Source organism: Mesocricetus auratus, unplaced genomic scaffold (assembly GCF_017639785.1).
Source record: "Mesocricetus auratus isolate SY011 unplaced genomic scaffold, BCM_Maur_2.0 Super-Scaffold_100694, whole genome shotgun sequence".
NCBI lineage: Eukaryota > Metazoa > Chordata > Mammalia > Rodentia > Cricetidae > Mesocricetus > Mesocricetus auratus.
This window is the reverse complement of record NW_024429268.1, coordinates 1,135,465-1,162,930: the sequence shown is the minus strand read 5'-3', so window position 1 is coordinate 1,162,930 and position 27,466 is coordinate 1,135,465. Positions and strand designations below refer to the sequence as shown.

Sequence of the window (27,466 nt, the reverse complement as noted above, 5' to 3'; positions counted from 1 at the left end):
TACTGTCAGGTATGGATTCCATATCATGTAATGAGCCTTAAATTCAGTCAAAACATGGTTGGCTACTACTCTAACATTGTGACACTTCAGTATCAGTGGGTATATCTTGAAGTCGAGCCATTAGTATAGCTCACAGGTTTCAAACCTGGGTGGGATTGATGATTATTTTCTACTCCAGTTGCACGTATAACACCTCCTGTGGCTATATACTAACCAGTAGGATTAAGGCTTCTAGTTGGGAGTCACTTCCATTTCTCCAATTCTCTGATTTAAGTATGTGATGTCTTCAGCAACAGGGCCTTACCATCAGGTTGTGGGAGTTAGCCGATAGCACTGGAAATAGTTTTGATGTTTAGGGAGGGAATATGGAACCCCTTTACCAACAGTTCAAGATGTAATCCATCCAGGGAGGTTTTACTTGATGGCATAAAGATGTCTATTTGGGTCATTATCTTCCTCATTATATGGTGATTCCATTTAAATTAACCACATATACATGCATGCATACATACATACATACATACGATGCATATATATACATAAATCTTATGTGCATATATAAATTTTAGGAACATTCTATAGTAGTAGGATTGCATATGAACTTTCAAAAGGACTTTAGGGTTAGTCATTCCACCCCATATCCACTACTTTAGTCTGCTCCCCACCCCCAACCCTTACCATTCAAGTCAGTTGTTCTAATTTCACTTTTATTTCTTTATAACATTATATTCTGTATCCCTTTCCTTGGAAAATCCCCTCCTTCTTCTTTGGTCCTTTAATGGCTATCTAATGTTTGTGGTTATTCTAAATGAAATATGCATGTCTAAAGCAAAGCAAACATCCACATATAAGCAAAAAATATGTAAAGCTTTGTCTTTCTAGATCTGGGTTATCTTATTCAGGATAATTGCTTCTAGCTCCATTCCTTTATCTGCAAATTCCATAATTTCATTTTTATGAACAGCTGAATAATACTCTGCTGTGTGAAAATGTACCAATGTTAATTGTCCATTCATCACTTCATGGACAGCTTCGATGTTGACGACTTCTGGCTACTATGAATAGAGCAGCAGAAAACACAGATGAACAAGTATCTCTGCAGGAGTATGAGAGCCTTTTGGGTAAACGCCCCAAAGTGATATAACTGAGTATGATTATGATAGTAGAACTATTGTCAGCTGTTACGGAACCTCCACACTTATTTCCATAGTGTCTATACCAGTTTGCCCTCCCACCATCAGCAGCAATAAGTGTTCACCTTTCCTTGAATCTTGTCAGCATGTGTTATCATTTGTTTTATGGATCTTGGCTATTCTGACTGAGGTAAGATCAAACATTTTGCCTTGCCAGTCAGATAAACACAAAATAAAATCACTGTAGCTTTAATTTCTATTTCCCTGACTATGGCATAGGTGTATTTCCCCATGTGTTAGTGCCCCATTTTTCTGACCCACTTGGAAAAATGCATATCCCTGTCATTTCTTTTGGATTATTTCTGCTATAAGTTTTAGGTGCTCTCAATGTAGCTAGGTGCTGATCATTGTTGGATCTGTATTTTATAAATATGTCTTTTAATCCAGGGCTTAACTTTTCACATGGCTTCTGATATTTCAATGAAGAAGATAGTTTACTTTTAACAAACTCACATGCATATGGTTTTGCCATGATAATGCCCTCATGTTGTGCCTTGTTTAAAAATAATATAGTCTTTTATTTCTCCTTATGTTTATCTGAAAGTTCACATTTCTCTTAAGACTTTAATCCACTTGAAATAGTTTTTTATTTAGTGTTAAAAATATGGGTTAAATTTTATTTTTGTACTATGGACAAATAATTTCTCAAGTGTATCCAATGCCAGTTTTAATTACGGTTTCAATATGCAAATAGATTTTGCTTAAAGTTTTAAATCTTACTTTCATTATTCCAATTGCCTTTAACCTACACTGAATTTATCCACTCTTTTTAAGGGTGTTTTCGTGTGTGCTTGCATGTGTCTGTAAGTTGTGTATATGGAGTTCAGAGGAGAACATTGAGTGTCCTGACCTACTACTCTCTCCTTTATTGCCTTAAGGCATGATTTCTCCCTGAACCTGAAGCTGAGCCAAAAGAAGCAAGTCACAGTTATCCTCCTGTCTCTGCCCTTCATGGCTCAAGGGTTGCAGTCATATATACCATGCCTTGTTTCTTACAGGATCTTTGAAATTGTCTCTGTATCCAATGGCATATTTGTTTCTGGAAAGATGGTTTGTCTCTGGCACTCCTTTCAACTTGTTCATATCTAGCCCAGGAAGTAGTCATTTGTTCACAGACCCTAATATCTTCTCTTAATGGCAAATAGCCTTCAATGGAGGCATTTGTTATTAGGCATAGCATCTTGTTCTGAAGATTTTTTTCATTGCACTAAGTTCATGCATAGGTCAACATTTCAAAACAAAGATATTGTCTTAGGTTCATACTGATGTTTTCAATTAAAATTCAAATAGAGAAGGAGTTTTAGCTAATTTAATTTTATAAAGCTTATAATCAATTCTACTTTTCTTTCTTTGAGACTATCAGGTTCCCAAACACAATGATAATTATTCTCCCACCTTACTCCTCACTGTATAGGACAGTTCAATGACAGAAAAAGTAGAATCTCATTTACCAGAAAGGCCAGTGTGAATGAGCATTTGTTCATAAGAACGATGCATATTCTGTTAAAAGTAAACAGCTTTCAAGGAGGTCTATGGTTTGATGGCATGGAGGTCATTTCAAAAAGAGCAGACAATTGAGTTACCAGAAGGCAAATGGTAGGTTTCAAAATCAGGATGTAGTAATAATACAATGAGCTTCATACAGGAGCTGTAAACAGATGTCAAAATCCTAAGCAGAAAAAAATTATCCCTTTCTGTCAGTGAAACGTCTTTCATTATTTTAGTAAAATATTATTTTTCTACTCTGTTCTTATAAGCAAAACATAGATCTGAGATAAAAAAGACAGCACTAGGAAGATAGCTTATCAGCTAAGAGAAATTGCTATGAAAGGAAGATGACCTGGGTTCAAATCCCCGGAACCCACATAAAAGATGGGGATGGCTATATGTTTTAGCAAATGCAAACATTGAGCATACAAATGGGCAGATCCCTGGAGTTTGCTAGCTTGCCAACCCTGTCAAAATTCTGAGCTTCCATAAGAGACCCCCATCTCAAATAGTAAGATGAGATAATGGAAATATGATACATATGAAAAATGGAATAGCTGTAAATGAAAAATGAAATTTTCAGGAAAATGTGTGGCCGTGTATATTGTTAATAAAAGTCACACACACTATGAAAGAAAATGAAAAAGAAACCACTCATGTTCTCACTCATGTGGGTCCTGAACTGTAATGTGTCCATGTACGTATGTAAACAGCTGTAAGTGTAGGTATAGTATAATATTTAGGAAAAAAATTATCTAGGATCCATATGAGTGAGATCATGTAGAGAGTTTAGGCATGGACAAGTGTTTGAGTGGCTTTCTTAATCTAGCAGAGTGATTTCTTTATTTGTGAGTTCACTTCAATTAAGTGATGAAAGAAAGAAAAGTAATCAGATCTTGGTTGTGTCAATGGATCAATACTACAAAAGCGTTTTTTTTTTTTCAGGCAGACCAAGCTTTATTCATGTGGTTAGGCGTGTGTGTGTGTGTGTGTGTATAAAACAACAATTAATAGGGGAAAAGGCCATGCATTTGAAAGAGAACAAGGAGGGGTATATGAGAGGTTTGGAGGGTGTATAAAGGAAGGGGCAAATGAAATAATACAAAAGCATTTTTTAAAAGTACAGTGGGGGGGGCTGAAGAGATGGCTCAGTGGTTAAGAGCATTTGCTGATCTTCCAAAGGTCCTGACTTAATTCCCAGCAACCACATGGTGTCTCACAACCATCTGTAATGATATCTGACACCCTCTTCTGGTCTGCAGGCATATATGAAAACATAACACTGTACACATAATAGATAAATGTTTTTTAAAGAAGTACAGTAGGAGATGATTGAGGAAAACACTTGACATGTTCTTCAGTACATGCAGGCATGCACACATACATATGTGTGCATGAAACACATATGCACACCACATACATGTGTATACCACAAATACACACAAACACATGCACACCCACGCGATACTGTCATGATTGCTCCTTCTAACACACTTTTCCACAAGTTTAATGAGAATAGCAGCTAAAACATAGCTCAATTGCCTTCTGACATTCGAAAGAGCACAGAGTACTAATGAGCCACTGTCTTCATTACTTCTCTCCCCACAGAGGACAAGGTGTGGACCATAGTGTCTCATGACTTACAAATGCAGACAACAGTTGTGGGATACAACCCAGAGAAGTATTCGGTGACACAGCTCATCTATAGTGCCTCCATGGATCAGATCAGTGCCATCACCAGCAGTGCAGAATACTGTGAACAGTACGTCTCCTACTTCTGCAGGATGTCCAGGTTGTTGAACACCCCAGGTAGGCTGCGATGGAACATTACTTTTAATTACTCTCTCAGCTGGTGTTTGCACTTGCCTGAACAATCCAACAGGTGTGGCTTATTATCTTCTTGTCCAGTCTTCAGTCTTCAATGTGCAGATGGCTCTGAATAAGTCCTGTTTAATTGTTGGGATTGATTTTTGGACAGTGAAGCTCGGAATGCACGGTTTTTAAAGCAATTCAATTATTTTAAGCTTATGCATATATACAAGATGTGCTGTTAATGGTCATTTATCAAGCAGTTGCCTTGGGCAGAAGTTTGCCAGAGCTCCTTGAGTTTTCAGGTGATGCTTTTTGGGTTCCTCTGGTGTCTTTAATGTAGGGATGAAAGCCTTCTGAAGGCTGTCTGCTAGGAAATCTGGTATGAAGCAGTGAGAGATTTCAGGGTTCTTTACTGTCATTTAACAGCATCTGTCTTAAGAAATCCACCCTGTCATGTCTATCGTGACAGTCTATTTTAGTAATATACAGTATACGTGTGTGAAGGTGTACATGTGTATGTATGCACAAGACTGGGGTTTAAAGAATAAAGAAGCCCCCAAAGTTACACTTGAAAGCACCTTCTCTGCAGGAAAATCTCTTGTGGTTGGGGTTGAGTCATGGCTCTAAATTTAAGATGTAGGCAAAGATATGCATCCTTTGGTCCATAACACTGAAGCAAAAATGAGCATGAGCCTTGAATAGAGGGGATAATGTTTTCAGATTTGCAGCTATGAGATTTTCTATATGTGTCTTTAGGATACCCATTGAACACCTTTGTGGGTATTTGCTTATCTTATGCAGTAAGTAAACCTGTCTGTCATCTATTTGTCATGTGCAACATGTTTTGAAATAAGATTGCAGAATGACTAAATGAAGCTAATTTGGATGTGCATACCTTGCCTTTTGTGGTAAGAACAATTTTCAAGAAAGTAATATAACTATTACAGACTATAGTGACCATGTTCTACTACAGATTCCTTGTTATCCTGCCTCGGTTTTCCATGTTTTTTTTCTGTCAAATTAGGGTAATAATGTCTATGAGGTCTATGGCATTTAAAGACATGAAAGGCACATTTTTAATTAATAAGCAAGATTATAACATTGCATTGTGTCAAAGACTAGTGGGCTAGGTGATGCCCTGAATTGATACTGGATTAGCTCTAGTGTTCTTTGAGAGTTGCTTGCGGAGAAGAGTAAAGAGACAAAAAATAAATAGATGATTTTGAGATGATTTTTTTGTTCCTTTTGTGTGCCATTGGTGTTTTTAGTGTACACAATGGACTGCAGGAGAATAAAATCTGAAAGTATAAAGGCAATAGGTTTAGAAAATTAGGGCTTGTTTTATTTGACAGAAAGATGATTATGGTTGGCATGTTGAAGTAATGTGTCACTGAAAATGCAGAAAGAAGTTCCCCGGGTTGGTGTTGTGGAATGAATGGCAGTAGATATGATATGAACGGCCCTTCTGGTGCTGGTCAGAAACCCTGGGTTGGGAAGTGAGTGTGCACATAGGTCAGCTCTGCTTTGGACTGGGTCTCTGCCCTGTCCTTCTGAGCCTGCATGTTTCTGAGCCTGTTTGTGCTTGAGGACAACAACACACAGGAGTAAGGAAAGTAGAAGTGTCTGGCTCCACTCCCAATATTTTTGGAAGAGCAGGTTCAAAATGAGGCTGAGGGTACATATTTGTTTTGAGTGCCGTGAAACGGGCTGTGTTTCTCCATGATATAGGTGTGGGAGCCCTGGTTCCCAAAGCAGTTGTATTTGGAGATAGGTCTTATAGTACCTAATAATGTCAAATGTACTCAGAATGGGGATGTCCTAATCCCAGCAGGACTGGCAGCCTTAAAGAAGTTTAAAGATATCTCTCCCTTGCATTCACCCTCAGACTTACTCTCCCTATCTGTCTGACTCTGTCTTCTGTCTCTCTCTTCTTTGTCTCTCTCTCTATCTTTCTCCCTCTATCCCTTTTTCTCTCTCCTCTCTTTTCCTCTCTTTCTATTCACCATACATAGACACAACAAGGAGGCCCTGTTATGACAAACTAAATCTACCAGCTCCTCGAACTTAGGCTTCCTTCCTCCTGAAGAACAAGGGATTGCATTCCCACTGCTCAACTTCCTGCCTGCCCACGGCTTTTTGTTTGGCAGTTCTGTCAGATACATGACGAGTTCTCAGATGATGTCAAATCTGAAGGGCCTGGAGACCAACTCTGAGAATTTGAGAATTCTACACAGCCCAACAGGTGTTTCTGTTGCCCTTCACTGCTCTCAGAATTTTTTTTATTGGACCCTCTTCTATTGCTAGCAAGCATCAGCCAACGGCTTTGGAAAAACCGAGGGCAGAAAGATTTGCTAATGAATCAGCTTGTTTTACTCTGTTTCATGAGTGAGTGTTCCTCACAGAGGCTCCATTCACAGATTCCAGTTAATTACTCTCCAGTCCTGGAATGGAAGAGAAGTGGGACAAATTGTTCATCAGGAAGAAATATTGTTACTTTCATTGGTACAAAGTTTCATTATCAAATTTGTCTAGTAATTTAAAAATAGTATTTTTTAGAAAACATGGTAGAGCTATCAAATAAGTATACCAATAACATACAATTTAGGTACCAGGAGAACTGATTTTTTAAAAGGCAACTAACCTTTATCCCTCTTGGTCTAATAGGTAATCTTCCTTCTTTCCTTCACTGATAATGTTTTCCTATTAGCCACAAGGAATCAGACACACCCACTACTCTCATTTATATAGCATATTTATGGAAAGTTTAGGAAAAATAAGAGACATGTGATGGTTCTAACTGTCAACTTAAAACAATCTAGAATCACTTCAGAAGTGAGTATTAAAAAGAGTTTTTATAGATCAGGTTTGTCTGTGGGAGATCATATTGATTGGTTATTTATTTGAGGGATGAGCTCCCCACTGTGGGTGGCAGCATTCCCTAGGCAGGAGATCTTGAACTGTCCACTAGTAGAGAGAGCTAAGTACTAGTATGCATAGGTTAATTCATTCCTCCTAAGTCTTGGTGGTAGATAGATATGACTAGCTGCTTCAAGCTCCTGCCTTAACTTCCCTGAAATGATGGACTGTAACATTAAACTGTGAGTCAAATAAACCCCTTCTCCCTTATGTTGCATTTGGTAAAGATATCTTATTACAGTCATGGGACAAAGTATAACAATAAACATGTTTTAAAATATGTTAGTTACATTTTCTAAATTAAACACTTTTCCCTTTCACCTCCAGATGACCTTTTCAGGAAAGAACCTCTTGATGGGACTTTTGTAATAAATACAGTATTTCCCTTATGTTTTCAGAGAATCCAAGATTGTATTTATGATATTTATAGGTTGTCATTGTACCTAAAATTATTTTTGAAAATTGTCATTATATATGCCAGGCATTTTTGAAACACCCTATTATGCTTTCCCTTTTATTACAAACATATTCTGTTTTCATTCCTGATAATAGTTTCATTTCTCTTTAGTCCTCCCAGTTCCTCCCCAGCTCTCCTCTCATCAAGATCCATTCCCTTCCTATCTCTCATTGGAAAGAAAGAACAGACTTCTAGAAGGTTGTTATGATAACTCTTCCCACCAGCCTGCTCCCTGTGTTGCGTCAACCCCAAATAACACACAGACACCCTATCAGTTACAATGCTATCAGCCAGTGTTCAGGGCTTCTCATTGTCTAGTTCTGTCTTAAGTATTGACCCATAGCTACACACACACACACACACACACACACACACACACACACACATACACACACACACATATATATATATATTTCTGCAAGGTCTTATCTTACTGAAAATTCAAGGCTCATGCGTCCTCTCCTCCCAGGATCATATGGCAACTCCTATTCCTACATTTCCCAGAATTCTCTTCGACTCCTAGTCCCACCTATCTTGCTTCCCTATTGGCCAACACTACTTCATTGATCAACCAATAACACAACATATACACAGAACACTCCCCATCAGGAGGTAGCAAAAAAAAATAAAAGATAAAACAAATCAGTCTCTTCAAAGTTGGATGAGGCAGGCCAACAGAAGGAAAGAGCCCAGGAGCAGGTACAAGGATCAGACACCCAGTCATCCCCACACTCAGGAGTCCCATAAAAATACTAATCTGAAAGATATATGCCCAGGATCCAGTGCAGATCCATGTTGTCCCTATGCTTGCTGTTTCAATCTATGAATTCATATGAGCTTTGCTCACTGGCTTTCAAGGGCCTTGTATTCCTGGTGTTCTCCATCCCCTCTGGCTCTTACATTGTTTCTGCCTCCTCTTCTGCTGAAATATGCTCCTATCATTCTTACCTTCACACAGGATCTGTCCGTGATCCATGTTTGCTAATTTGAATAAAAGTGCATAGCTTCAAATATTCCATTATGAACCCTGGGGTGTTTCTTTCTAAGCAGGGACAAGCATCCCCTTTTCCTGGCTGCTTACTGCAACCACTGATTCCAGGGGCCCTCCACACAGGTCTGGATGGGATCTTGTTGGGATTCAGTAATGACTGCTTACAACAAACATTCGCAGGTGGTTTTATGAGCCACCGTTAGGAAACACTGCTTATGGCATCATGCCTCTCCTGTTTAAGTCCTTTATGTGGGGGAAGACTAAAAGGAATGGGAACTCTATGGCCAGCTGAAATAAAAATGGCATACATAACTGTCTGTTTTTTCAACTCAATCACACTAACACAGTGTTGTTTTTAATCCGATTGTACAGTCTCTAGATACTGTTAAGTGGATTTCTGCCTACTCTTCAGGGTCCTTTCCCACACTGCCCATGTTTCCTAACCAGGTGGGCTACTGTGTAAAGCAGCTGACACAATCACATGACAAAGCTGCTAATATATCAAAGCTCCCTGTGTGCTGGATTGTGTACCAGTCAAAATAAGAAAGAAGAGAATTTAATAAGAATGTTTAATTTGTTGTTTTAAAGAACTAACGCATGCTGTAATTGCTTTTTTTTCCTCTTTCGTGATAACGTCTGGTTTTAAATATCCACTTAGTCATTCTGTAACTAAGACTGAATTATGCTGGAACTTCCTCAGAAGCACTTGTAGCATCTGTTTGAATACAAAGTATATTCATTATAGTCATTGCAATTAAAATGAATATCAAATGAGGCTGTAACAGCCATTCACTTAAATGTTATTCTTTATTTTAAGAGCCTTACTCTTCAGACGTCATTTGAGGCTCTGTAGCTCCTAAGACATTTGCGACTAAGAATTGATAGGCATGCGGAGCTTGTGCATTTCTATTGATAACTGTTTGTGCCATACAATCAGCTTGCAAATGTCGACTTACCAATTCATTATTGGTTACTCATAGCTTTTAGAAGGATGGTGATGTGTGGGTCACAGTATTATCCATTGTGACTACAAAGTTTGAAAATGGAATCACTTAAAATAATGGTTTTGCTATCTCTTATTCATGTTCAGTTTCCAATGTGATTAAGAATTCGTTTGTTCTTAACCATCACATAAACATATAGAAACAAAGTACTAAAAATTGTATAGTTCCATATGTAAGTTGGAATGAGGTCATATCAATGGAAATAGCAAAGTAGTACCCAATTTGAGAAAGCCAATAGTGGTGATCCAGAGGAATGCTACCATACTTTAATTTTATAGCCAAAGAATTATAAAGTTAATAATATGAAAAAGAGAGAAATCATTGAAAAATTAAGTCTGATTATGAAATAAGTCCTCTAATTACTTGATATATATATCATACATACATACATACATACATACATGCACCTATCTATGGGGAAATGCTTTTGAGACTCTAGAATGATACAAATGACCACAAAAAGTTGGTCAGTTTGACTATGGAGTGCTGGCAATAATATTTGGACATTATATAAGAGACTAATCCAAACCTAGGCTTCCTTGGAATGGATAGACATGGTACTATGGGATTGCCAATTGAACTGTGACCACCTAATATGAACCTCAGAGACAGATCAACCACATCCTAAAGCTATTTCAAGTATAAAAAAATTTACTTGGAATACACAGAAATACAACTTTGAACATTCAGTTTACTTTTTCCTTTCTCTTGCCTGAAGTATATTTGTAAGCTCCTAGCCAAGCATGGCTGTATATCTGATGAGCCCAACAGTGTTGTTTCCATTCTCTTGACAAAGAAATAGGCAGAGTGTGCATAACTTAGGGGTCAGGAAATTTCAGGGAGAATTTTCATGCCAAGATCCTGTATTTGTCTTGCAAGATATCTTGCTTACGTATGAATGCCCCCTTATGATTTTAACTAAATTTCCTTTGGTAAAATTTTCAATGTGATAGACACCACCTCTTGGAAATAAATAAACAAGGAAACAAATAAATAAATGATAGGCAGACACTGAGGGATGGCCCTTGAGCTCTACATGCACACAGGGGCATCCAGTCATACACACACACACACACACACACACACACACACACACACACATACACACACACACATACACACACACATACACACACACACACATACACACACACACATACACACACACATACACACACACACATACACACACACACATACACACACACACGCACACACACACATACACACACACATACACACACACATACACACACACATACACACACACATACACACACACACATACACACACATACACACACACACATACACACACACACATACACACACACACGCACATACACACACACACATACACACACACACATACACACACGCACATACACACATACACACACATACACACACATACACACACACATACACACACACATACACACACACACATACACACACATACACACACACACATACACACACACACATACACACACACATACACACACACACATACACACACATACATACACACACACATACACACACACACATACACACACATACACACACACATACACACACACACATACACACACACACATACACACACACATACACACACACATACACACACACACATACACACACACACATACACACACATACATACACACACGCACATACACACACACACGCACATACACACACGCACATACACACACATACACACACACACACACACACCATTTATCTATAAACATATCCTCACGACATGCTGCCTCTGTACAAACACAAAGAACTTGAATCCGCTAAGTCAGATACTGGGAGAAATACAATTTTACATACTACTGGAATACAGTTCTAGTCTACACTCCCAGTGTTTTCAGATGACTAAGATGTTTCAATATTTTGGACAGGAACTGCTAGCCTGTTTTAGAGCAACTATTGGGATGTCTTGGAATGCAATGCACTCACATAATTTATTTTAAAAATCATATTATAGTTTCTAATTCACAATTTTCTCCCAAAGTATTTATTTCCTGCATATGTGGAGATTTATTTAATTGCAGACTTGTGGGTGGTTGTGTTCCATGTCTTCCTGGTGATATTTAGTACTGTTTGTTGGTTTCCAGGGTTTCATTTCTTTTAATTTCTCAGTATAGCCTAGCTCTCATAAGTTATACTTTTATTGCTTTGTTATGTTGGAAGAAGCCATATAAATTATCCATCCTTTTGGGTAGTTTTCTATTAGATTTTGTATCTATTGAAAAGGAGTTATGTTCACAATCTTTGCCTGTAAAGTAAGCTGTGTAAATTTCAATAGACTTTGATGATAGCAAACTGTGATTTAGTGGCAACCAAAGGAGAAGGAAACACAGCTTTACCATTGTGACTTATAACCTATTTTTATCAGAAAAATAAAAATAAAAATCTGAACTTTGGTGCACTTTCCAAGAAAGCCATTTCCCCAACTTTCTATTTTCCAGTCTAAAAAAATCTTCATGTTTAACTTTTGAAATAGTTTAGACATTTCAAAAAACATTTCATCAATCCCATTGTTTTAAGTAAATGAAACTCATTGTTACTAATCAGTATATCAGTAAAAAGGTTAGTCTTATAGCTAATTAGTTCTGGGCCCTAATTTTAGTATTAAAACTGGAGGATATAGCTCAATGAGACAAGCAAAGACAATATTGAAGGATATATTTTGGGGTCAGCAGTGTAGTTCAGGTTGTAGAGTGCTTGCCTAACATGCAGAAAACCTTGGGTTCGAACTCCAGCCCTGCCTGAAATGGTATTGTGGTGTGGTCTGTACTACCAGCATTTCTAGGGCAGGAGTTCAAGGTTAAGTCCATTGTAGGCTAGACAGGAGTTCAAAGCCAGACTTTGTTAAAGAACTGTCTAAATAAAATTGCAGGCCAAGTAAGATGGCTCAGCACATAGAGGTACTTGCTGCCAAGACTGCTGAGTTAAGTTCAATAACCAGGATCCACATGCTAGAAGAAAAAAATGTAAATTGTTCCCTGTTCCCTGATCTCTACATGCTTTGCAAACACACACACACACACACACACACACACACACACAAGTAAATAAGTAAATGTGTTTTCTCAATATATGTTTTTATTTAAATTAGAAACGTGAATGTTTCATTTGTTAGTCCCAGCTCCCTCTCCCACCCCTCCTCCCTTGTCCCTCCACCACTCCCCCAGCCCCCCACCCAATCCCCACATCATTCCCCAGGGAGGGTGAGATCCTCCTTGGGGGGGGATCGCTAAAATCTGTCATTTTATCCTGGGCAGAACCTAGGCCCTTCCACATGTGTCCTGGCTGAGAGAGCATCCCTCTATTTGGAATGGGCTCCCAAAGCTCATTCATAAACCATGGTAAACACTGATCTACTACCCAAGGCCCCAGTGATTTCTGTGGCCTCTTCCCTGGCACTACATTCATGGAGTCCCGATCAGTCTCCTGTTGGCCTCTCAGGCATCAGTCTGGGATTCAAGAGCTCCCCCCTTATCTGGTCAGCTGTCTTTGTGGGTTTCATCATCATGGTCTTGACCCTTTGCTCATCACTCCTCCATCTCTGTCACTAGGTTCCAGTAAATGTTTTAAAAAGAAAAAGAAGCAAGAAAGACAAAAAGAACACATTTAGAAAGTGTAGTAAATCTAATAATGTTGCACACTGGAGGGACTAGAATTGACAGGACAAACACTGTCAACCAAAGAGGCAGACTGGCAGCAGGGAAAAGAGTCCTGTGAGGCTGTGGAAGCATCATTTGACAGGCGGCTATGAAGGTATCAACCAGAAAAGTGGGAAGGGGAAGTAATGATGGCTTACGCATGTGAGTTTCCTGTGTCTCGGGAAATGTAGCACCTTAACGCCACCTGGACATTCAGGCCATCACATGGAGAATGGTGTAGAAGGCAGAGCTGGTGTGAAGGGACCTCACAGCATAGAATCTGTGGCTGTCTGTGAGGACTGCTAGCACTGAGAGGAAGAGCTTGTTCAAGGTTCAGGTGAAAGTATCAGATGACTTACATAGACTAAACAAGGAAAACTCCACAGTGTCTCAAGCTTCTAACTTGGGAAACCGGGCAGCAACTCTAAGGCTTCCCGGCTGAGCTGCTTTTTAAGGGAGATCTGGAAAGTGGACAGTTTGAAGAGCAGACACTGAAGGCATGTGTTCATCTTGACCATGATTCAGGTACTTTTAATTGACACCAAAAGGACTAATGTAATTTTTCCTTCCTTTGTTGTGTAAAGATGTCCGGTAGCCAAAATGAAATGAAAGGATCCTCATGCTCTCTGTTCTTGTGCTTGTATTAGAAGAGCAAGAGACTCACTCCAAACTGATCCATCTCAATGATGTCATTAAAGTTTTGATCTTGCCTCAGCTCTCTGGTCTATTTGCTTCTATGACAGCTGCATAGAAGCTGTTGTTCCAAGGACCTATTTGGTGGAGACCAGCTCTAGCTTTTCGCAGGGAAAGAATCACATCAACTGTGCCCCCACATTTTGTGAACCAAGACATGCTTTTCCAAACCTAACTACAATGGAAGGAGAAATGAGGTCTTCCCATGTGTGAATGAAAACCACCAAGGTAGACATCTCTGAGCAATGGTAGATGTTTTGTAGGATGAGATGTCACGGTAGGAGTGAAAACAGAAGATAGAAAGAAAGGAAAGGAAGCACCAGTTAAAAGGGAGCATGATGATTGGAGGGAAGGATGCAGCTATCTGAAGGAACTAGAAAGTGAAGATCAGAACAGTGAAAACCAACAGAATCAGACTAGGAGTATTTTTCCCCTCAATATATGTTTTTATTTAAATTAGAAACATGTCTACTTCACACGTCAATCCTAGCTCCCTCTCCCACCCCTCATCCCTTGTCCCTCCACCAGCTCCACCCCCAGCCCCCCACCCAATCCCCACATTATTCCCCAGGGAGGGTGAGGGAGATCCTTGGGAGGATCTCCAGAGTCATTTCATCCAGGGCAGGACCTAGGCCCTCCCACATGTGTCCAGGCTGAGAGAGCATCCCTCCATGTGGAATGGGCTCCCAAAGTTCATTCGTATGCCATAGTAAACACTAATCTACTATCAAAGGCCCCAGAGATTGCTGAGGCCTCCTCACTGACACTACATTCATGGAGTCTGGATCAGTCTCCTGTTGGCCTCTCAGCCATCAGTCTGGGGTTCAGCCATCAGCCTGGGGCTGGGAGTCTTTGTTTTTCAGGGAGATAACTGCTTATAAAACAAAAATTCATAAAGAAGAAAATATATATAAAACGTAAAGGAAACATGAGATGAGGCCAATGGTAAACCCTAAAGAGGAAACCTATCAAGGTAATGGTGTCGGGGGCCACTGTAGAATGAACGGAGAAAAGAAACAGTGCCTGGTGATTTTCAGGGTGTTTATAGGTGGAAAGGTGAGGAGGCTTCAAACATAGAACAAACAGAGTAGTTGAATAATTCTGGTATTTTTTAAAGATGAGGGAGTTATACGTTTATAAATTACAAAGTAGACTTTACATGAAATAAAAGTATGTGAGATGAGACACAGAAGAAACAGGGGAGTCTCTTTCTGTCACCTTGGATCTCCCAAGTTGCAAACCCACTGAACTCTAAGGTGAGAGACATCAAGGACTAAATGCCTTCCACAAAGCAATAAGGCCCGCTTATTTCTGTCGTTTGACCTACTGAGTGCTTGGGTATATAGCCAGTTTCCTTAGTAAAAATGAAAACATGAACTTCTTGTGAGGTTATTTATCCTATCAATACATAAGAGTTGACAGATTGTCTTCTCAGGTTCTCCTGGTTAAGACAGAACCTCAATGCTGATGCACAAAAGTTGAATTCAAATAGATATTCCTTCAAGGAAAGACACTCATTATTTTAAGTGTAAATTTAAAGTCTGAATGAGAACATACATTTTATATTTGGCCATATGTTTCCTTCAGTTTTCTGACAGGACCTTACACTATTAGTAACTTCTTCTAAACAAAACTTAAGTGTGAAAAACCATAACATCACAGAAACTATACTATCACCTAAATTTTCCTTGAGTGTTATTGCATATTAATTCATAGATTTCTCCTAATCTGTGAGAAATATTAGTTGCTATTAACACACGTAAGTTGATATTATTATACTAGTTAAACTTTGACATAATAAGAGAATATAAAACCAAGGTTTTTGAATTTGACATTTTACTTTGTGATTAAAGATTATATACATGAAGAAATAAATGTCTTGTATCCAATTTCAAAAATATTTTAAAAACAGAAGGTTTTACTTATTTTTTAAAATCCCATATTTATTGGTTCTTCCTCTCTGAGAAAAAATAAAATGAGGTTTGTAAAAGTTCTTCTGAAAGTTTGGATAAAAGAAATAATAGACACTTAAAATCTTTAACAATGATAGCACTTTAGGAAAATATGTAAAAGGGGAGATCTTTGAACTTTAATATTCTTTCATAAATATTCATCCCTGATTTTGCTTATATTCACACATTTTGTCCATCAAACATAAAATTGGATTAGTTTCACTCTCTTTCCTAACTCATATCAAATCATTAATGTTTGTTACTAATGAATTTTTTAATTGTCCATTCTTTTTTGCTGTTTGTCTGTTTTTGGTTTGTTTGTTTGTTTGTTTGTTTGTTTGAGACAGGATTTCTCATTGTGGCACTGGCTGTCCTGGAACTCAATCTGTAGTCAGGCTGGCCTCAAACTCACAAAGATACACCTGCCTCTGCCTCCTGAGTACTATCACCCACACTAGCTAAAAGTCGTCCATCATTTATAATGCCATAAAACAATGAGCGGGTACAGAGAAACCCTGTCTCAAAAATACACACATACACACACACACACACACACACACACACACACACACACACACCAAAACAAAAAACAAAAACACGAGCAGGCTCTCTATCAAGACTTCTATCACCCAACCACGAGTATTCAATATTTCCTTTTCTAAATCTTGGTGGTAGTGGTGTGTGTGTATGGGAGGGGTTGTGGGGGGATGTCTACATACATGGATGAAAATAAAACCTCAGGTATCATTCTTGGTCACCATCCACCATTTCTTTTGGTATTGAGATTATTTTTCACTGAGTCTGGACCTCTCTTAGGCTAATTTGACTAGCCAGTGAGCTACAGTGATCCAATCTTCATTTCCCCAGTGCTGTGACCACATGGATACACCCAGGATTAAACTCAGAGCATTGTGCTTGCATGCCAAGCACTTTGCTGGTTGAGGTTTTCTCTCACACTGACCCCTCCTTCACCAACTTGTATAGCTGAATCTGATTCCTTTGCACGAAGAGTAAAAGGTGACCAAGAAGTCCAGAGAAACAAACTTAGAAAAGCAGACTTTTATAGACATGCCTGTGAACAAAATAATGTATACATTTTATTTCAGAGACCATGTTTCCAAAGCTACCATTTTTCTACCTATGAATAATAAAACTTCTCTGGATTGTAATAAACATTATGTTTGTTTACAATTTACCAAGTCTGGTTGTTAAGTAAAGAGATATTTAGGAGACACTGAATAATGTTATCATGTTTGTTATGGTTACCATGACCCTCACCTCAGATTGTAAATTCCCTTAAGGAACTTGCTCAATCTTCTTTTGTCTTTTGGCACATGGTCACCTAATTTAAGCAAAAATGTTGTCCCTTATATCATTAGATAAATAATACCTTGCAGTAATTATTCCTAAATGAGATTGTGCCAATGATGATGGGACAGGGATGGCATTGGTATTTATTAAATATATAGTTGCGAATGAGAGTGCATGGCTTATTATACCAGCTGTAGATGGAGGTTTCTGTTCTGCCTGGTCCCACAGCTGATTTGCCCCAAATAAGCACACAAAGACTTATATTAAGTATTAAATATTGGCCAGTAACTTATGCTTCTTATATGGCCAGCTCCGTGTTAGTTATTAACCATTTCTATTCATCTGTGTATTGCCGTGAGGCTGTGGCTCACCCATCATCCAGCATGTTACTCCTTCATCAGCATGGCATCTCTTGGCGGCCTTCCTCTCCCCAGTCTTTTCCTCATCTGGTAGCCCCGCCTATGCTGCCTGCCTGACTACTGGGCAATCAGTGTCTTATTCATCAAACAGTAAGGGAAACATATATGCAGAAGGAAATCAACCAGCTCTAACATTTGGAGTCACAGATCACTGTTTCCACTTTATATCTGAAGAAGTATAGTTTCACCACTGCTTGTCTATTCACTCAAAAAGAAAAAGAAAAGAAGGAAAGAGAGCAAATATCATACTGGGGCCAAGCCAACGTTAAAATGCGAGTTTATACGTCTTTACAACTCATGTACTTTCTACCAAGAAACCAGGAGAAAGAAAACATATGGAGCCACCAAAAATTAATAACTTGGGCATTTTAGGAATTTCATCTAGACTGTAGCATTATAATTTGTTTTATTATATTAAGTATTACAGACTGGGGCATTTTTACTAACTAGCAGGCCATAAGAGACATTCCAAAAGAGCTGTAAAACTCCTTTCTGAACTCTTCTGATCTAATATTCTCTCTTTAACCCTGACAAGTACTTTAAGAAATATTGTTTCACCTGACAATTTTTTATAAGCATGTTGGGAAACATTTGGTGTGAAAGAAATGAAAGCATGCTTCTCTTTCTATAGAGAAATTGACTTTCATGTTTTTAATATCAAGATATTTCAGAACATGCAAATTGCAGGTTGATGAAATTGAAAAAAAATTATATCAAAAGGTTATATCCATTTCTCTTCCGATAAAAATATGAACACTAGATGTTGACATTTCCTTTTAAAAAATAGAAATTTCCAGAAGACACTCCTATACCTACAGTTAACATGAATAAAACGCATCCAATGTCACCTTCTCATTTTATTAATTTCCTACTGTTTACTGAGAACTCCCGTTAGAAGGAGGTAGATCAGAGATGGATGGGGCACAGCACAAGAAACTATGTATCAGGGTACGGATAGGGACAGACAATCCTACTCACTCCCTGAAGTGGCACATTTGCTTTTAGAGTAGGAGCTGTTTCCTTTCAGGAAAAGGGAATTTCTCTGCTGAGATGATCTCGCATGTGTCAGAGAGGAAGAGCACAGAGAAGACACAGAAAAGAAGCACATGGTGTGGGATGGGGAGAGCGTCTAGCAAAGAGGACAGGCCCTCAAGAAGGCCAGGACGGTAAAGACAGTAATGCACCTTGAACAAGTTCACTCTCTTGCTTGCCTGATGTTTAAGAATAGAAGGCACAGTTTTCACGTAGCTGTATCTGTATGTCAGCTGACCCAGTTTCTCTTGCTTTGGAGAAGGCATTTGCTTCAGCATATCTAGCATTTCATTCTGTCTGAATTTAAAGCTATCCGGAGCAACACGAATGAGCATGTGGACAGTAGGTCTTCACCTCTAAAGTAAGAAGCTTTAAACCTGATCGGGACAGAACTAGCTTTTAGGTCATTAGCCTCAGCCATAAGGTTTCATGAATTTATGAATTTATAATGAAAGAATAGGGAATGTTGTGAAGTGGTCTCAGTAAAATTAGGGAAGAAATATATCCACTCAAAATATGGTCAATGCATACAAATCCCATAGATTTCTAAAGGACCTTAATTTTGAAATAGCTAGACTCGTCGTATTCAAACTAATAAAATACAACAAAATGGGAGAATAATTTGGTAGCCTTCCTTATAGTACCTAGTTTTCTCTGAAATGTTTTACAAGACTCTTTTTTAAGTATATAGACTATATCAATTTAATTAATATAAACCTGATAATAAAATTACAAAATGATCAATGATAACAATTTCTTCCTTTGGTTCTTGAGAAATGTTATTCTTCCTCCAATCTGGAAATAGATTCACTTCTCAAATTAATCAAGAAACCACAATCTGCACATGTCTCCAAAATTTCTCTATACTTCTTATCTATATTATCTATGTATCTATATCTGTATCTGTGTTAGTTAGCTTTCTAGTATTGGAAAAAGCTTGGTGGCTTGACCTCCTTGATTATGATTTGTGATACAGAAACATGAGATGGGAATAGCATGGTGGAACCATCCTGGTCATCTTATAACAGCCAAAAGAAGATATAAGAAAGAGAGCTCACCCACATATAAAAATCCCTCCTCCCAAACCCAATAAAGCATGAATTCATCAATCGAATCACCAATTGATGAGATCAGAGCTCTCATTATCCAATCATTCTTCAAACCCTGATCTCTGTGTATTGCTGCACTGGGGACCAAGCTTTCACCATTTGGACTTTGGGGGGCATTTCATACCCAAACCATAGCAGACTCTCTAGCTGTATCTGTGTATTAATATATGTAAAATTTATAAGCATATATGCATGTAAATGGGAAATAAATCACGGATTAGTATATATAATCTACGAGTTTCTGTGTGTGCTATATGTATGTGGGCTTTAAAATTTCCTTTAAAGATCCACCCAAGCTTCTTTATGCAAATTGTCTCTGATGTGATTAATCAGTTGGTAGACTTCCATGATGTGTGAAGCAAACTTCCTGGAAGTCACAGCATGCAGAAATGAATGAAATATTATCACACAAAATGACGTATATGCAATATATGTTTGCTGTTCAACTTGAGAACATTTGGAAGGAAAGAATCATGTTAGCTATCACAACAAAGAGTACATTATTAAATTGCAAACTACAAATTAATTTGAGGATAAAAGTAACACAGGAAAGGCAAAAGGAAAATGAAATTATGATGTAGTTTATAAAACTTGATTCAAAATATCTTACCATGAATAGAGACAGATCTGACAAGGGTTGTATTCTATCAACATAAAAGAGAATTGCTTTTGAAAACATTAAATAAATGTGAATAAAAGGAATCTGAGAGAACATGATGTACATAGTAATCTAATATTTAAGACTTTTTAAAATGTAAGCTTAACATTGATGTTGGCCCATTTCAAGTATCACTTCTTTATGGGGACTAGACTTCTCCACTGAAATGAATGACATTATGTGTAGGCACGTTTCAGAGAAAAAATTCAAAAACAAACAAACAGCCCCATGAATGATCTTAGGGCACATATAATTGGGGTTATATTATAGGAAAGAGGTCTATAAAAATAAGTCCTTGTGAAAATAAAAATAACATTGACCTGCCTTAGAAGCTTCATTTCTAATGAGAAAGTAGATAGAAAAAGGAAAGACACTGTACTTCACTTGCATTAGAAAGGATTTAGCAGAGATTGGATGGGTAGCGACTTCTGAGGAGAGTTCAGATTAAATTTTGGTCTGTGTGTAGCATTCAGACATGTCAGAGAGGAAAAGAAACTTGCTTTGCAGTGCCAGATGCTGGTAGATGAAATTACATCACGTGGAGAAGTCTCTGATAACTGTCTCTCAAGATAGCTGACATCACCTTAATGAGATTCCTACCATTCAAAGCCAGACTCTGCTGGCAGAACTTGATTGATCAGCTCACTCCAGTTTGATCTGATTAAAATCAGAGTCTGTGAGATTGAGATCTACAATCAAAATGTCATTAGACTGACTTAAAATAAAAAACTAACTGCTGAAGGGATGGAATAGCTTGGCTAGCATTTTCTGTGTGGGCAAGATTCAAGCAAAGCCAAATTATAAATTCAGATGCCAATGTATTAATTTGTAATGAGAAAAATATAATGCTAAGGGGACTGGGCACTGAGGTTATTTAGCCTGCCAAATCTTTTCCCGAAGGGCTACCATGTGGGGAGCCAAATTAGAATCAGATGTTTGCTTCTTGAAGTTGGAATCAGAACATGGAGAGTAAATTAGAAGAGTTGAAAATTAAGGGCAATGGGTTGTCTTTGAGTAGTGGCACCCTCTTCTTTGGCTTGTATCTGTCTAAACACAGAGTTGAATTTGTTCATTCTCCTAATTCTGCCTTGTCCAATTCTACCACTCCCTGCCTCTTCCCTTTTCTTTGGTTTGGTTCATGTGCTCCTGTAGACTCTCATGAAGACATATGAGACATATAAGCCTGAGCCATTTAGTCTTTTCTTGGTGGTATTGGTCCCAGTCGCATGTTAATATTTAAGCATGACTCTCAAAGGAAAGTATCTTGACCTCAGCACTGAAAGAGAGGGCCAACAGAGATATTTCTTTCTTTTTTATGTTCTTATTTAAATTAGAAACATGAATACTTCACATATCAATCTCAGCTCCCTTGCCCACCCCTCATCCCGTGTTCCTCTATCAGCCGCCCCCCTCAAGTACCAATCCCCATATCATTCCCCAGGGAGGGTGAGGCCTTCCTTGGGGGGGATCTCCAGAGTCTGTCATTTCATCCAGAGCAAGACCTAGGTCCTTCCCCATGTGTCCAGGCTGAGAGAGCATCCCTCCATGTGGAATGGGTTCCCAAAGTTCATTTGTACACCATGGTGAACACTAATCTACTACCCAAGGCCCAAGAGATTACTGAGGCCTCCTCACTGACACTACATTCATGGAGTCTGTATCAGTCCCCTGTTGGCATTTCAGCCATCAGTCTGGGGTTCAGGAGCTCCCACTTGTCTAGTCAGCTACTTTTGTGGGTTTCACTAGCACGGTCTTGACCCGTTTGCTCATCACTCCTCCATCTCTGTCGCTGTGTTCCAGGGCTGTAGTTCAGTGTTTAGCTGTGAGTATCTGTCTCTGCTTCCATCAGTCACTGGATGAAGGTTCTAGGATGTCACATAAGGTAGTCATCAACCTCATTTCTTGATGTAGTCCCACCCTGTACTTCTATGGTAGAGAGAAACTTGATACAGTCATATCACATGGAGACAAGTGAATTTCCTTTTCAAATAATGAGTTAAGCCAGGGGGAAATCTGAGAGGACTCAGGAGATGTGGCCTGCATGTAACTGAATCTTGAACCTTTTCTCATTTCTATGAGGACAAAAAGTGACAGTGATTGAGATGCTCTCATTCTGTGGTCCCCAATGGTGATCAACTGGAATATGCATACATACTACTTTGTTTCTTGGGAGTTTTCATGGATATTTTGACCATTTACTTCATATTAAAGTTTCCAATTTGAAACTGACTGTGACAATGGAAAAACACTTGCTCAGCAAAAAAATGTCTTACAGCATAGGTAAACCATTTATTCCCTGGAAGTTTTTCTGGTAATAAATACTGCCAAGATGCAGAAATTCACTGGGGGTAAAGAAGCCTTATTATCTGTTCGCAAGTTCTTAAAAATACTAGAGGCAAGCTGTGTGTTCATTGCATGGAACTCTGTTGGAAAACCATCCTAAAATAACACAAAGAAAGCTGAGACAGGAGATAGACAAATGGCAGCAACTACAAACAATATAATTAATTTAGAGCCAAGCATATTAAGTTTGTTTAAGATTGACAGCAGGCTTACTCCTGAGAAAGAGCAAGAGAACAGACTACATTTCACTTTAAAGCACTCCTGGATCCTACCAGGCTGTTGCCTAATGAGGTGGTGTGGTAGAAAGCACCATGGCTGCTAAATTTGCATAATGCCTTTTTTCTCTAAGATTGCTTTGAAAATTACAAAGAAACTGAAATGAGGTGTAAAACAAAATAACAAAAACACAAACATGTTCTCAGTGTTTGCAAATATTAATAATAGTTTCCTGTCTTCTGATTCATTAGCTTTCCCAAGAGACTACCTGGATGACTTCAGAATCTAAAATGATGCTTAAATTAATGAATACAGTGGGATTCATATCTCTTTATAACTATGCTACTTGTATAAAAATAATACTTGAATCTACTTATGAGCTGTGAAAACCAGCGTTGGGGGTGAGTTATTCTGAGTTGCTGACAATAGCTCTAATTGTGGTGTATAAGGTTACCTCTCAATAAGACCAGTCAAAAAAGTTGTCTTTCAGTTGATTCATTTTGCATATGTTTCTTTGTAATGGACACTTGTCTTCCCTTCCCTGTTTCTGGGTAAGCCCACTTATCCAAAGCAGAAAAAGTTGTTTTATTGTTGTTGTTGTTTATTCTCTGACTCATAGATTCCTCTGCTAGTCCAGGACCCACACATACCCTGCTTCTTTCCTGTTACTGTTTCATGTGTTAGTAGAAGGTCTAATTCTTATGCTGTCTTCCTATAAAGGCAGGAAATACTCTGCTACCAGACATGTTGGATTTATCGTTTAATTAAATTTTCTATATAAAAAGACTTCAGTCATTGCATCCATTACTTTGTAGATATTGTTTTGCACCTAAAGTCCTTCCCATTCCATTTTGAAATTACTCATTTATTCATTCACTTTCTGAACCACTGTTTATTGACCTACTAGGTTCTTTAAGACACTAGGCTAATTTCTCAGTGAGGTTAAAAAAATGAATGAGGCTGAATCCTTAGGGCAATGTTGCCCTATGTAGAATGTTTACAATAATGTTCCCTTACAGGAAAGCACGATGGGGGGAAAGCTGATGGGAATCAACCATACAGTATCTAAGATTAGACCCCAAGATATATTATGCTAGGGTTGGGGTATACCTCAGTGGTAGAATATGTTCCTAGCACATACAAGGCTGTGGGTCAAATTTCTAGCAATGGAAATAAAACCCTGTTGAATGGAGTTTAATTCTGGTTTTCCTGTGGGGCTTCGGTCTGTCCTGAGCTCTTTCCAAACTCTGTTCTCCCCCATCTCCAAAACCTGCCATAGATAGGTCCATAGCTCCCAGCCCCAGTGCTCCTGAAATTGTCCAGACAGACAAGTAAATACAGTGTTCTCACTGTACTGTTAATATGCTATTGGAAAAAGCACCAGGAATTTTTTTTGTAACTTAGTCCTCCTTCCTAAGATTCTAAAACTTAGTTTTACATTGCATATTTTTCCACTAGAAGCAGAGTTTTGGTTTATGATATATTAATTCTGAGGAGATCAGCTGGCCATTTAGAGCCATGATCCATGGGGAAGCCTCCTTAGGTTACAGAGCAGCATGGAAATGGTGTAGACTGCTACTGGAATTGTGGCAATTCTCCTCTATGACATCCCCACTTTCAGCACCTTTCCCCGAGCATAATTGTCATCTAATCACAAACACAAACACCGTGTGAGCCACCAATCTGGACCATGACATAGCCCTGTCTTCTAGGCTTGATTTGCAGCTGGGTTATCAGTTATACTTACTTTGTCTTTATCTATCACTAATACAAGGACCAGGGACCTCTCCTAAAGTAACACATCATCCTAACTGTCCAAACAATATGCCTGGTGGTCTCAAGAATTTTCTAGATAGACTCATCAGTACTGTCACACAAAATTCAACATCCATTTTCAATGTATTTTCCGTAATATAAAGATGTTACATGTACTAATCAAGTATATAGCACCTCTACTGATCTGGTTTGTTACAAATGAAATAAAACCTATCTGCCCTAATTTGTATCTTTCCCTCCTCAAAGATCTATTGTCCTTTTAGATTCTGTGTCTCCACCCTAGCTTTATGGAAACATCCGAGTGTTTTCAGGGGTCATTTAGCTCACTGATGGAAGAGCACACCCTCTACACCTGCTCCTGGATCAACGGCTTATTAGCAGAATGTACTGTAGCTCTTGGAAGAAGCTAACAAAGGAAATAAAATTAAGGTATCAGAGTTACATAGGAAACTCAGATACAACTATTTGGGAGTGTAGCAAAGCAAGATAAAATTACATAACTTATAATTAGACTAGAATATCAAAAGTACCATCCCCAAAGTCAGCTTCTTGTTGTTGAAATAGGAGATATCATCAAGAGGCTATTTATTGTATGGGTGAACGTAGACCATGAAGACTTAACTTGAAGAGTAGTCTGCTCAGAATTTGCTCATAGGAGTTTCCTACTGATGGTAACTAGATAACTTGATGGTTTATGATTTCTGTGTCTTCCATTTTGAGTTGGATTATGACTCCATTGTTTTATTCTTTTATATGTCAAGTTTTTAGTTTATGTATTATTTCTTCTATATCTGACCCCCAACTAATACCTTCAATTTTTTAGCTTTGTTTTTGGTTGTTTGGGGATTTTTGTTTTGTTTTTTGATAACCCAGTAAGTCAAATAGTGCTGTCCATATGTACACAGATGCAGAGTCTTCCTCTGGAATGTGGACAATGCACTTATGGGCACACCTTAAAAAGTAATAAAAGATTGGTTCTATCTGTGACAGTACCATTAACTGCAAATACCTCCCTCAGTAGAAATAAGGTCAGGGAGCAACCCCGTCCTCTGTTTGGGAACTTTGACTGACTTGACTGTGTTTAGGTCTTATACTGGAAACTAAATCCTGTGTGACCTTGTGGGTACAATTCCTGTTTCAAAAGAGAATGGAAAATTTTAGAAGCAATTGCATAATCTAACTATTGTTCTCTAACTTTTAACCACACACACAAAAACTTAGCCTGCAAAACATTACAGGCAAAGAAATCCAACAGATTAGGTTGATTTGAGTAGGATCCTAACATTTTTGGTACGTTTTATTTCTTCAATATTCTTATATTGTTTGTCAAAAACAAAAGGTTATTTGGTCTAGAGGATGGAATTTGGACCATGGAGAGCTGTTTCTACAAAGGACACTATGTAACACCGTGAGCAGTCCTGTTACAACATAATTGCTTGGGAATGGGGAGCTAAACTATATTCTGATGAACCAAGGAATGGCCTGTAAAAAACCAGAGATACTGTACCAGCAGGGTCTCTGACTTCTGATTGCACTGGAAATGAGATCATCTTTATTATTTCCCTCAGAATCTATATAGACACGTTAGCTCCTAAAAGCGTGGCCAAGAAATTGCTGCCTATAGGAAACAGCTTTTGATTATGTCTTCCTCTTGAGTAGTAGCCTGTGAGAACCAATTTACATACCATTTGCAATCATTATTACAAAAACAGTTTCGCATTTTTTGTTTTAACTTTAGTTGACACAATAATTGTATAAATTCATGATGTTTTGAAGCATTTGTAATTATCAAATCAGGATGATCAGCATGTCATCATCTCTAACATTCATTATTTCCTCATAGTGAAACACACCAAATCCTTCCTTCCAACTGTTTTGAAAAACACATTATTGTTTTTAGCCACCTTGCTGTACATTACAGGGTTGGAAGCTATTCCTCCTAGGTAATTGCATTTTGATACCTGTTGGCTAACCTTTGCCAGCTGTCCCTCTCCCGTCTTTCACAGCCCCTGGTTACCAACATTCTGTTCTCAACTCACATGATCTCAATGTAATGCAGCTTCACCTATGAGTAAGTTCACTCAGTTCCTGTCTTTGGTAGCTGGTTTGTTTGGCTGATATATATTTCAGACTTGTTCATCTTGTCCCAACTTAAAGGAGTCTGTATTTTTGTGACTCAATAGTTTTCTATTGTTTAATGATGCATTTTCTTTATTCATTTATTGACACTGAGGTCGCTTTCATATCTTAGTTATTATGAATCCAGGGGAGTATTGATATGTCTTTAACATATTGATTTCATTTCTTATGTATTTATGAGATCTAACAGGATGTTTTGGTTATTTATGCTATAGTCAGACAAAGTAATATATCCTTCATTTCACATACCAGCTTTGTAGATGGGAAATAG

The 27,466-nt window shown here is 38.3% G+C and overlaps 1 protein-coding gene across 1 annotated transcript in view; it reads left to right on the top strand.

The window, feature by feature from the left end:
* Cntnap2 (contactin associated protein 2) overlaps nucleotides 1-27,466 on the top strand; it is a 2,029,549-nt gene that overhangs the window by 1,281,233 nt on the left and 720,850 nt on the right. Inside the window, exon 13 of the mRNA XM_040740424.1 lies at nucleotides 4,290-4,490. Coding sequence (XP_040596358.1) covers nucleotides 4,290-4,490 — 201 coding nt within the window. The remainder of the gene's footprint in view (nucleotides 1-4,289; nucleotides 4,491-27,466) is intronic.